The sequence below is a fragment of the Montipora foliosa genome, chromosome 3, assembly GCF_036669935.1.
Source record: "Montipora foliosa isolate CH-2021 chromosome 3, ASM3666993v2, whole genome shotgun sequence".
In the NCBI taxonomy this organism is placed as follows: Eukaryota; Metazoa; Cnidaria; class Anthozoa; order Scleractinia; family Acroporidae; genus Montipora; species Montipora foliosa.
The window spans coordinates 8554941-8568281 of NC_090871.1; the positions used below are offsets into that span (position 1 = coordinate 8554941).

The window sequence follows — 13341 nt, forward strand, 5'->3', positions numbered from 1 at the left end:
ACGCAATGCAATACCAAAATTTTACCCGACTAACGACCATGAGATATCGTTCATTTTCCCTTGCCCGAGAGTTACCTGCTATGGAACCATTTCCGCTCAGCTAGCAATATTGGGTGTTTTTTTTTTTAAGCAATTATGATACCTCTCGTGCTTTATGAATTTCAGACCATTATTACCCATCATGTTGCGCATGCTATGCAACTCGTTGGTTATCTACCTCCACATCAACCTCGTTCCCAGGGTCTTTCATCTCTGCCTCCATTGTCGTTGAGACAATGGGTCATTTCCGAGTTGCTGTTTGTCTCTGTTTCGAAGTGAGTCTTGGTGCTCAACTATTGTAAGGGAAATGAGTTTGATTTGCATAAGAATACGCAACTCATTTCCATTTGAATGGTTGTGCACCAGGACTCGCTTTCAAAGTGAGGCATGCAGCAACTCGGAAACTGGGCTATTGAGGCAGAGATGAGAGACCCTGGGAACGAGGTTGCCTCCACATATCAAACTCGCTCTCGTAAAATGAGTGTTCTTTATTCAGAGATGATCATAAGTTAAACAATGTTCCTGATATGATGTGTGACTGACTTGAATAGTGGTATATTTACGTTCCTTTCGAGTCTTCAGGGATTTTTAAATTAACGTACATCATATGTAAATAAGACTAAAATACAAAGCAAGCCGGTAAACTGAGATCTAGTAGGCAAGTTTTTATGGAGACTATTTTGTCGCGCCATCCAGCCCCCACCAAAGATGATATATCATCTAAAATGATAAAACGCGTTGTGGGCTAGTACCTATAGAACGCTCAAGAGTGATCCCATTAAGGCGAATACTACTTGTATATAGAAGCCCAATCTCTGGAAGCAAGGGGCACAAAAGACTTGTAAATGAAGCCGACTCTTTTCATCATGTAGGTTTTACATTATGGTGCTTCGCACTGAATGAGTGGGTGAGCCAGTCCGACCATACAGTACCTATCTCCCTCGTCTTCCCCCAAATGACCTAAAAGAACCCCTTCCACCTGATCGCACTTTTGGACTCGCTGAGGATCTTATGAAATGGCCTCCGCTAGGAGATCGCAACTTGGCGCCACCGGAGGGTCTCATTTTAGGACCACCTGAAGATCTCACGGAAGATGTCGCCCCAGAAGACCGGGCTTTGGGGCTAACTGATGATCGAACTTTATAACCTCCTGTTGATCCCATTTTTGCACTCTTCGAGTATCTCACAGCAGGAGCTCCACCGGACGTCCGAATTTTACGGTCATTCTTCTGGGGATTGCCATTTCGACCTCCTGCACAGGACGTACAACCGTCTCCGGCCCGCTTGTTCAGCACAGGACGATATTTATTTTTCTTTGTCATACAGTCAATATAAGCACCTTCTTTTGACTTTTGCTTCTGTTCAGAGACATACTTGATCCTCAGCTCAGACTGCTTGTCCTGTGTAAATTTGCCAGCCACTATCTTGTCAATAGCTTGTTTTGGCGTTGGGGCCCTGTGCTCCTGCAGTCGTCTCTTGACATCATTTGATCGGCCAATGTACAAGTACTCGGTTTCCTTGCTTCCAATTTTCTGGCCGATTGCATAGATTCCCGCAATCTTGGGCACTGCGGTAACATTATATTTTTTCCAAGGCATATTGGATAGCTTATCGCAAACTTCACCTCTCACCTCACTGACGACCTGAGAAAGAGAAGATATATATTGATCACCACCGATCAAGTTGTGGCATACCTAGCTGAATGCACAACTTTACATTCTTGCATTTTACAAGTTCGCGTGACTCGAATAGTGAGTTCGTGACAGATTTCTGGGAAACCTAGGCAGATACGAGTTCCTGTTATGAAGATTTTGTTAATCCGCTTGACATATATCCCGCGTGTCAAATGACAAAATAGCTTGATTGCAGTCTAATCCATAACTTTACAACCAAAATTACGATCATGAAAATGACCAAATGGAAAAGAATTTCAACAAGATATTACAACAACTGATGAGGGCTACTCAGAAATAGAGGAACTTGCTTTTGATCCTGGTTTTTTTCTTGGATAAGGAAAACGAAAAAAAATTACCCAGATTTCCTAATTATGATTGAGTAACTGAACTGCCTAACGTCACCGACAGACGAGTCATTAGCGATTATCATGAAGGTGTTCGGTATCGTTCCGAGCACAGACCCTCATGATCTGCCTCATGCATTTCACTAGCATTTCTGAGAGGCTAACGTTTTCATGGACAAACGATGATGCTCGCTCCCTAGTTTTCATTCTGAATTGGCATCATAAGTAAGCACCTGACAGGCTGACATGACTGAATAAGTCTAAAAATGTGTGAGTGTTTGTGTTTGTCCTTTCATTAAGCATAACGTTTGTATGGACCTTGCGCTTTTGACGTCTTCAGGCTTGTGAAAACAAACCCGCTTCATTTCGATTTACGACAAAGCTAAGTAACGCGTGTGACATGCGGTAGGACAGTATTCGACACATATGACTTAGTAACTAACAACGTTTAAAAGTTGCTGAAATACTTACTATGAGACCAAGCCAAAGAGATATTGCATATATGAAGCTCAGCATTGCGGGATAATAATCTCGAATCCTATCGTGGGTGAACGAATCGGACTGCTGCAAATGGAAAGTGCATCAAACAAGGCAACAAGCTACTTTCTTTGTCGAACTCATGTTTCGACAGAAGACTTTGCCCACCGAAAAATGTTGAATTAATTACTTTCCATATTTATACACCTTCATATTAATCGTCGCACATGTATTAAAACATAGTTAATAGACGGGAACGGTTATAAAAACCCGACAGCTTTCTTTGTTGTAGGCTTTTGCTCTTTTTTTGGCTTTACCGTGCACAAAATACAATAGTTGTTTTCTCCGTACTGAGGAACTAACTAATAGAAACGTGTTGGCTACGTAATTCATGCATAGTTTATGAGCACAAAACAAAAGATTGTGCACGGTCATGGACTTTCCAACCTAAAGCTTGGCATCTTTGCTTTTCTCCTTTGATGTTTGTCGGGCTTCCAAACCAGTCCCCTCTATTAACTATGATTAAAATATTCATAAATACACCGGGTAGGTTTTATAAATCGCATCGCGCGACGTCGGGATCGTACTGAATTATTGTTTATATCGTAAATGCAATTTAATATATTTATATATTCAAAGATAATATAAAATGGTTCTTAATACCTTCAAATACGGCATAAGGCTTGTGTAGGCCTTTGGTTTTCAACCAAACTGCCGCGAATTTGCAACGTTTCCTTTGAATTCATCAAATTCATCCGCCATTGTTTATCCGTGGAAACGTATAACATGAAATCGAGTCTAACGATCAAATTCCCCATCCCCCATGAGGGCTGATCTAATGCCCCGCCTCCGGGAGGACTAAGATGATTAAATTCTCTCCCCCTGCGAAGGAAAAGGAGTCAAATGCCTGGGGTATGCCCGGAAAGGGGGGGGGGGGGGAGGGGGTGTTGAAGCTTCGATTTGACTGGTACATAACCTGTGGTACCGAAGTTTGAGGACTGTTCAATCTACTGGACATCGTCACAGGCGTAAGTGATCGATGATGTGAGATCTGTTGAATTAAGCGCTGTAGTCCGTATTTTTTGAGGTTCATAGAAGGTGAAATTATGTAATATTCTCCTTTGTATATCGAATAAAAAGAAATTAAGAGAATTATACCATTTGCGTGATCCAGTGGATTATTATTAATTTTCCCCCGGATTATTGCATTCGATTTCTTGTCGTGATCAACTGTTGGGCCGAGGGAGAATTTTCTCTGGACGCAAGTGGTGTGAAACAACGGAAACAGAATCGTTTTCCCTCTTGAATCTAAGTTTCCTTTAGAAAAGAATGTAGTTTACTGTTAAAGAAATTGCCTCCTGCCCATAAAAACCGGCTTCTGTTCTCAGTGAGTCTTATGGATCAAAAGTTTTAAAGGGTTGGAAGCACCAAGGGATCATGATGCTAAAAAAGCGCATCAGAGTTTCAAACACAAGGAAGGATTACATTTTTGCAAACGTTGGCCGTGTTGCACTTATACTTGAACAGACTTAACTGATTAGAGTGTAATGTGAAGTGCTAGGTTTCTGTTCCATATGAACCATGTGAGCGTTAGCCCTCATGGTAATCTAATCCGAAGGTCGTGGGTTCAATTCTCACCCTGGTCAGAGTTTGTCTCTGTCCTTGTGTGGGCCCATTTCCATTAGTAGGGCTAACGCTCACATGGTTCATATGGGGTAGAAACCTAGCACTTCACATTACTTTCTAATCCGTTAAGTCTGTTCAAATATAAGTGCTACACGGCCAACGTTTGCAAAAACGTAATCCTTCCTTGTACTTGTACATGTTCATTGCCGTGACTTTAACATCTTCAGTTCCCACGGCCTGCTCACGTCTGACCTTGTAGCTCAGTCGGTAGAGCAGCGGTGATCTAACCCGAAGGTCGTGGGTTCAATTCCCACTCTGATCAGAGTTTTTCTCTATCCTTGTGTGGGTCCATTTCCATCAGTAGGGCTAACGCTCTCATGGTTTATATGGGGTATAGAAACCTAGCGCTTCACATGACACTCTAATCAGTTAAGAGTTTCAAACAACTCATCCCAAATTGTCTTGGGATGGTTTTTCAAAAAAGAAATCCAAGTCCAACAATAAATGTTCTCCCATGACATAGTTTTCTCGGAGCAGGTTTTACATGGACAGAGAATGCCAGCACGTTTTCCGTTTACGCGCAGCTATAATTAACTGACATAATTTTAACATGAATTCCTGCCATATTTATTTCACGCCAGCAAAAACTTTGAAATTGTAGGGAATACAATGATCTTCTAAATTATACATTGAAATAACTTCCTTACATAGATTTGGAAACAGTTAACGGAATTTTAATTTGACACGCTAGTCAACCAGATCAGTACGCGGACCAATCAAGGGACGAGCTGCTGATGACGATTCCTCGAGTACCTCTTTCCCGGAAAGATAGTTTTTTATCATTTATTTCTGAGAAACTGGTCTTTGAACTGCTCGAATTCGCAAACAACATCGTCGAGAAAGTTAAAAATTATTGAAAATCTCGGAACGGATGCGTTGAATGGCCTTAGTGATGTAAGGCTGATGGAGATGGCAAAGCGAAGTAAACTTGACATTTTCCAGATTCTCTATGCATCCTGAGACAAAAACAGAAACAGCGGCTTCAGTGTTCTCTTGAATCTAGCTCATTAAAAGAGGACAAAAAAGGAATAGTCGAAGACAACACTGAGGCAAACAGCGGATAAAGGAGATAAAATATGCAAGGCGGCGTTTAGTTGACATGAAGAACTTGTTGCTATCAAAGAAATTGGAGAATTCGAACCAATGGCAACTCAGTTGAGCAGGCCCTAGTTGTTCAAAGAGTCTATAGCTTTGTGAAGAAGATACATCCCTACTCAGAGGATAAAATGTAATGTGACTAACACATTTTTATTCGTCCGATAATTATCCGTTTGGCGAACAACAAGGTCGGTATTGAAAAATCATGGACTTGGTGACATGAAATCCGACCTGTCAGAAGGTGAGAAATGTCTGTTATGGTCGAACGTTCCCTGGTTTTATATGCCGACGGAATGCAGTAATTTCAAATACTTCCACACATGGCTTTTCAGGCTGGAAGAATCATGAATAATCTCTGATTGTTCGCCTGTTTAATTCAAGACTTTATCCGGAACACGCGTGAGGTATAGAAGCTAGTAATAAGGCTTTCTAGGTTACGTTGTTACCAAGCCTAATCTTTCAAATTGCTATTATTGAGAGTCTCTTGCTCGGTTCTTCAGTGAAAATTTTGAGGGAAAACAGACCGTTATTGGCACAAACGGTGTAATTCAGAGTTAAGTCGAGTACTGATGTTTGGTAGGGTGCGTTGAGCAAAGAGATCGAAAGCGACAACAAGCTTAGGGAACGTGTCATCTCCATTGCACTATTAAATTCTGTATCACTTTCATTTCGCGAAGCCAATTCTGATTTATTACGAAGAATCAACTTCTCCCCTAGTAGAGGGCAATTTCACTTCCTGTGATCTCTCCTTCGGAGTCATCGACAAAAACTCTAAAAGATCTTAAGGCGGTAGGTATAGTCATGAGGTAGTTTATGCTGCAAAAGAAGTCTTGCTTTCTAAATTGTCGCTCACTCATAAAGAGTCAGTATCCTTACAAGCAGGTTTAAATTAAAACATTGTGATAATTTTTGAAGCCACATTTTCCGTCTTTAATGCTATGAATGACTGCTATGAGCCGGTGATGGAAGCTACTGAGATATCATGGGACAACAATCGAAACAACAGCTGCAACGTTAACGCTGTTCTCTTGAATCTCGAATTAAGACTAACGAAGAAAAGATCGAAAAAAGCGTAGCCTGGGCGAACACTGAGCAAATGGTGCAAAGCGGAAATACAAGAAGCAAGGCCGTGCTTTCTTAATATGAAGCACGTGAAAAGCAGGAGAATATGCATGGTGAATACACCAGAAAGAAATCAGAGAAATTAGAACATTCATTCGCACACAACTACTCAATCCAACTGCCCCTCAAGTTCTCCGGGTAGGGCGCATACAGTTTTATGGAGCGGATCAACCGCTATTCAGCGGGTAAAACGAACTGTAACTACTACACTCTTATCCGTCTGATGGTGAGACAAAATTGTGCGGTCATCTCACGACTTCGGCCTGATACGGAAAGAATGGAGTTGTCTATTGAAATGGATTGAAATCTTTGGAAGGCCGAGAAAAGTTTCCATGCATGCATGTTATTGATTGAACGTCTTTCTATGGACACCTACACCTGTTAGTATACGACAGAATTTAGTAGGTATTAACTGCCTTGACAAATGGCTTCTAAGGCCTGAGTTGAGAACGTCGTGATTTGTGTGTAGTTGCCTAATTAAAAGATGTAGTGCGCGCGGGAGTTTACAGGATCTTGTGATAAAGTTTATTACGTTACCTTGTTTCCAAACTATACTGAATCTTCCAAATTGCAATTGATAAAGAGTCAATCCAGCGATTCTTGAGTTAACCTTTGGAGAAAAAGGTTTGTAAGAGTTAACGACAGAACACAGTGCCACGTGCAGTGCCACTCGGACATGAGTAGGTGGGGTGGTTCGGCGGCTAGCCTGTAGTGGAGCAAGTATGTTTCAGGCCGGGAAAGGTATACTTCCTGATGGCTCGATCACACTGATGAGCAGCCGAGTCGTCTGGATAATACTTGTTCACTTTAACTGGCGAGCCGGCACAGGCCACTAGAATGAAATGAGTTCTGGAAAGGTGGCCCTAAGTTCTATAGCCGTGTTGAACAGACAGATTGAAAGTTACAACGCGCTTGGGCAACGTGTTGCGGCTATCAGCAATGCAGTTGATTTTTTGCTACAGTTTCCGCCCATAGCCTTTGTTGATCAAGGCAGCTTTCAAGTAAAACTGGGTGAGGTATTAAAGGATAGAGAACTAACCTCTTTGGAATTTTGTCTCAGTACGTAAAGTGGACGTAACAGGATTCTCGATTGCACCGTCTCACTCTTTAGTCGCACCCGAATCCACAGAAGTTATTTATTGACCCTGCATTCAACCCATTTCATGATAAACAAGTGCCTCTAAGTAGCCTATACTCATGCGCTGCCAGGTTATTTGTACCGGCTTTTGTTGACTAAATAATGATGATAATAATAATAATAATAATAATAATAATAATAATAATAATAATAATAATAATAATAATAATAATAATAATAATAATAATAATAACTTTATTGTACACCCCAGAAAAAGGTATATAGGTGTTACAAGAATCTATTTGAGAGAAGTTGCTCTTTATCGTGTGAGTTCATTGACCTATACTTTTCATCTTTATTTGAAAGAGTCTGTTTTTTTCGATGGGTCCATAGGGCTGTAAATTTCTCTCCTCTTTCTTCCAGTTTGCTGCAATTTCTGAAGTAGATTTATGCTTTCTTATTATTTGTTTCCTTTCTATATTTGATAATTCACATAAACACCTAAGAAATGCAACCTCATAGGTTGTTTCAAAACAATTAAATTTACTTTAAATAATAGAAAAAAAGAGATCAATAACAGAATCTACATTTGAAAATACTTTTGTTACATTTTTTTGTTCAGAACCATTGTAAACAAAAACGTGGTAACTCACCTTTTGCGTTTGCATACCACTGGAAAACACAACTAACGCAGTAGCTAGAAATTCACATCAAAAAGCCTGTGCTGCTGTCCTTATAATCCAAAATGGCAGTTTTAAGCTGTTGTTTACTGGGAACCACATTACAAGATAAATTTGACTGACATCTTGCTCTATGAATAACTTTTACATGGCCAGCGGCCTACGTCTAATTTCTTTAGAAAATCAGAAATAAAAACATATTTTGCTGGAGTAACATTTCTGATAAATTGCTCTTCCATTCTCAATGATACTATCAACTGTTTAAGAGGTGCAATAGTTACAAGACTTTTGAGGTGGAAAAACAAATAGAATAAAATGACACAGCAGAACATTCTTTGCAAGAACAAAGATGAACATCATTTAAGTGCTCCTAGGGTCTAAAATTTTGGTTTCGAACATATAATGAATGAACAATGCTTCCACTGTTGCTTTATATTTTAATAATGCTAACACATTTTAATCTCATAAGTATCAGATGTTTGTGCACATATATTCTGAAAATGTTGTACCAATTTCATTAATGAACCTATTTCAATTGACGTACATGTTGCAAATGGGTCCCACACCTAACAAATCTCTGCCATGAGAGTAAAAAATTTTACACCTCCCATTAGGCAGACAGTATATTGCTACTGTGTAAAGTTCAAGTGTTAAAATATATGCATGATAATTAGCCATGAGCAAAGAATCAAAGGCAGCTAACATTGATATAACATAAGGAAAGTCTGAAATTATAGGAAGTGCACTATTTAGCAAACCACTATAACTATCACTGTATGTCAACTGATAATTAATGTAGCTTAAGTTATAACCATAACAGGCAAATCTGTCAAAATAAGGAGTCCCTGTTTGCATGATTGTGACAAAGCTGAATACATATTATTCCCAATGTTTATAATTTGAACCAAGTCAGCCGAAGAGGTTATTGGATTCCTGAAATTTAAACAAGTGCCGACGGAGACATTCCACACGTTGTGTGCCTGCATTTGCCGTACCAAATACTTCAACATTACCTTGACTGTATGATGCGCGAATAGTTTTAGTTGGATCAACAATTCCTGGGCCTGGGTTGTTTGTACGTCATTTGCGAGTCGAATTAAATCAGGAATGTAAAAGCGATACAAATAGATCTTTGTAAAGCCACAGATGATTAATTTGTAACATTTCATAAATGTGAACCAAACTTTTCAATACTGGCAAATAAATGACCTCTAAGTAAAACAAAAGTAAGACAGAAAACCAGAATTTCCCCTTGAAGCATCCTCTAAATTCCTTCGCCACCAAATAAACAGAATGCATATCAACGACTACAATCGTGGTCAAAAGTTGTTGGGAAGGTTGCGCGCATCAACTCACTTCACACCTAATTGGATTTTTCTAACTATTGGCTGAAGTATTTGGGAAATACCATGCTCTTGTGGCCCCCCTCCCCCATATTCAATGTTGGAGTTCTTCAGGTAAGAAAAATCACCATTTTTTCCCCTGGAAAATCCAACATTGAAAAGGGGGAGGAAGGTACCTGTAAAATGAAGTTACCTTCCCAACACTTTTGTCCATGATTGTCTGAAAACAACTGTAGACAGTTTTTGGCGTATAACACAAAATTTACGGAAGATATGCAGTTGTTATTCTCCATAATTACGGTTTCATGGATTATCTTTATTGTCGTTGTTTTTGGGCACCATTCTCAGAACATGGACTTTGCTAAAGCCACCTATGTCATCTGTCCGAGGAATGGTTTTCTGTGACACAATAGTGCGTTACAGCGGTATCTTAGGACCGGTACAACAATGCGCATTGAAAGTCCTTTGTCCGTAAAATTGCCGTTCTCTTTCATGAAGTTCACCACTTAAAAACGTATTGCAGCGTAAATTCGGTATCTAGAGGTACAATTCCTGCAAAATATACAAAACATTTAGAAGACAAGTTACCTGTAATTGTCGACGTATTTTTCTTTGTGCTACTCCCACAATGGTAATATAGCAAAGGTTTTTTTTTTGCCTAATTCAAACCTCACCAAGACATGTAAACCATGTGTTTGGAACCAAAAATTTGTTGTTGTACTATTTTTTTTCCCGGTTTATTAAGTAAATGCATTTTTAGATGGCCTTCAGGTGATGTGGCGAGATTGAATGGCGACCTATTGACGTATAATGAACACTTGCATGCGTATGATTTCCCGATAACACTTTAAAGTTACATATGCAAGGCTCTAAATTCTTAGCGTTTCGTGAATATGAAGTTCCTTAGAGTTTGACATCACAAGAACCAAAGTATAAAACGTTAATAATCAAAACGAACAACAAGTGTTGCATTTGTATGTCATGCTGCGTTACAAAAAGTTACATCTTGTTAATTCATCTTCTTGCGGTATGTTAATGAATGACTACAGAACGGTGTTTCACACTGTACTCCACACAGTATTCCACAAGTATGTGGGAATTTTCGAGGCCAGTGCGGTATGTTTCGATACAACTTGAATGGTTATGGATAGAATTTAATACTGCAAAGTAACTGATTGTGAATTTGACCCTTGGAATAAAGAAATTCCTTCATTTTGAACAGTACTCCCTTCTATTGCGGGAACTTAAAAGATTAATTAAGTAATAAGTTCTCATTTATATTCTTTCGATGGAGTACTGTGTAAATAGTGTATAAAACCAAACTTTACAGTTTGCAATCCTATGAAAAACAAAGTTTGGATTATGGTCATTACTAAGCGCTTAGTTGAACCCAAAGACGAACAAAATAGCGACATTTCCCTCGGAATGTATGGAGTACTGTTGAGGAGAACTGTGTAGCATTGACTATATGGCTGTAACCTGATCCTCGAGGCCACACACAGGGTTCAATAATATATGAAAACGCCACTTACGACCTATCCTAGCAAAATCTATCGCGTATTTATGGCAAATATTGCATATCTAACAACAGCGAATAGATATATGGTACAGCTCGCCGGGAATTAATCTTATTCATTTCGGAAACATCCCACGTAACTATTTGCGAGATTATCAAAAGGAAAATATGAAGACGTTATTTGAGCTTGATTTCAGCAATAACTTGAACGAAACATATCGAAATGCCAATATTTTGCCACTTCTTCGAGTTTCTGTTAAAGGAATGAAATCACGTGTATAAAATCGCATTTATTGGGCTTCGACCTTTTTCAGACAATCGTGGTCAAAAGTTGTTGGGAAGGTTGCGCGCATCAGCTCACTTCACACCTAATTGGATTTTTCTAACTATAAAAGGGGGATGTGAAACTGCATTCGCGTAAACGCTGCCTAAGGCTACAAATAAAGCCACTGTGCGCTTGTGTAGAACGGAAAAACTTGGAACAAAAACCACTTCTTTCATTTACAGTGAAACTACATCACGCGTGATGGTTCCGTTGGTTTTGTTTCGGCGTTTCGATGGTTTTGGCGGTTCCGGTTTCGGTGTTTCGTGTTTAAGTATATGCCAGCTATTCATAAACACATCAAACCGTGCTATGCTTCACTTGGTGAGCGCTTTATTCAGTGTTTTTGAAAAGAGCAAGAACCCATTGTACACCAAGAGTGAATTATGGGGTCTTGTCTTTCTCCAGCACAGTCAAAAACGATTTATTTTTAGATACACTTTACGCGCGAAAACAAACAGAGGGCCACCGAACGGTTGCAAAGTTGCAACATCATTCACCTTGGCTTTAGAGTCACGATTTGGCAGACATCCAATCACGTGTTAGGGGCCGACCATTTAACTCTTTAGGGGGAGGGGGGTGGGTGATTTTGAAAAAAAAATTCCTGCAAGCGCTCGATGGAAGAAAAAAAATTGCATGCAGCAAAAATGAAATAGAAAAAAAAATCTTGCACTGCTGCAAGCAAGAAAAAAAATGTTGCAAAGCTATTTCATCATTCCTGGGGAGTTTTACAAAATCCCAGCAAAACTGCAACCATTCAGGATAATCTGCAAGACAGCGAGCCACTCTGGTAAGCTTATTAAAATAACACATTGACTGGCCTAAATAACACTCTGGTTAGCCTAAACGTCACACCGGTTGGCCTACAGTTACCTTAGGTAGCTTGCGGTTTGCTCTTATAATGGGATAAGGGATTTCTTGCTTGCTCGGTTCACATGGCTCCAAGTCATAGGAGTCATGCAAGCCATTACGATTAGCCTAGCTTACACATTGGCTAGCCTAGTTAGCACTGCAGTTAGCCTACAGTTCCTAAGGTAGCTTGTGGTCCTTGGGGTCAGGGATTTCTGGCTTGCTGGCTCGCACTGTACCCAAACTCGTTAGCTTATCACAAGCAGTAATGGAGGTAAATTTTTCTATTTAAAGAATCAAGTTTTATTAGACAAAGAAAAATAATTTGTTCATTTTTAATCTAATTTAACTGGAGCATTTTCATGTAATTACTTTCTACTGAAATATAAGGTTTTTGCAATGTCTTATATAATATAAGACAACATATAACAAATTAGACCATCATCATCATCATGCAGATCAACTAACTTTAATTCTGCTTTCACATTTGTTTTGGAGATTTCAGTCCACTTTTAAATTGTAACTAATGATTCTAGCAGTAATTACCACGCTATGAGCATTTCTGAACTGCTTTTTGCTATTGTTAGCTATTTTTTTGAATTAATAAATTAAGAAGCTAAACATTTTCTAATCTTGTTATTAGGTAATATTAAATGATTCTAAAGAATGACATTCCGAAAACATGTAGCTATACAAGTATGATTTTGTATAGCTTACAACATTTTAAGGCTTTGCAGCTCCATATTAGAACTGATTACTGCAATAACCACAATGTAAATGTAGATACATTCTGTAAATGTAAACACGACACTTTTTTGGAGGAAAAAAAAATCCTGCAGAGAAATGAGGAGAGACAAAAAATTTCCTGCAGAACATTTAGGAGGGAAAAAAATATCCTGCCCACCAAGGTTGCTTGAAAAAAAACTTCCTGACCAGAAATCACCCACCCCCCCCCCCCCCCCCTCAAAAGTTAAATGGTCGGCCCCTTACGAGACCCAAAACGGACATGACGTCATCGCCCACTATAAAAATAATAGCGCCAAAATTCAAACTGACGCAGCGTCTTTTGGGAAAGAAGGTCGAGAAGGTAAGTTGCCGTCTTTGTTATTTC

General features: G+C 39.4%; 1 protein-coding gene across 2 annotated transcripts; it reads right to left on the bottom strand.

Annotated features, from left to right (window-relative positions):
- Positions 1-493: 493 nt before the first annotated feature.
- LOC137994460 (uncharacterized) lies at positions 494-3313 on the bottom strand. 2 transcript variants are annotated; one of them, XM_068840037.1, is made up of 3 exons: positions 3200-3313; positions 2531-2623; positions 496-1682 (listed from the first exon to the last, which is right to left on the bottom strand). In XM_068840037.1, the coding sequence occupies exons 1-3, from the start codon at positions 3212-3214 to the stop codon at positions 972-974; spliced, it is 819 nt and encodes a 272-aa protein (XP_068696138.1). In that variant the 5' UTR covers positions 3215-3313; the 3' UTR covers positions 496-971. The 2 variants fall into 2 exon arrangements, with proteins under 2 accessions (XP_068696140.1, XP_068696138.1); XM_068840039.1 differs by lacking the exon at positions 2531-2623 and having other exon boundaries at positions 494-1682; positions 3200-3309.
- Between the last annotated feature and the right edge of the window lie 10028 nt (positions 3314-13341).

Bases quoted from the DNA above. Each gene is read 5' to 3' on its own strand.
- LOC137994460 (XM_068840037.1), bottom strand. The intron at 1,683-2,530 runs GTAAGTATTTCA...TCTCTTTCTCAG, and splicing joins CTCTTTGGCTTGGTCTCATA to GTCGTCAGTGAGGTGAGAGG.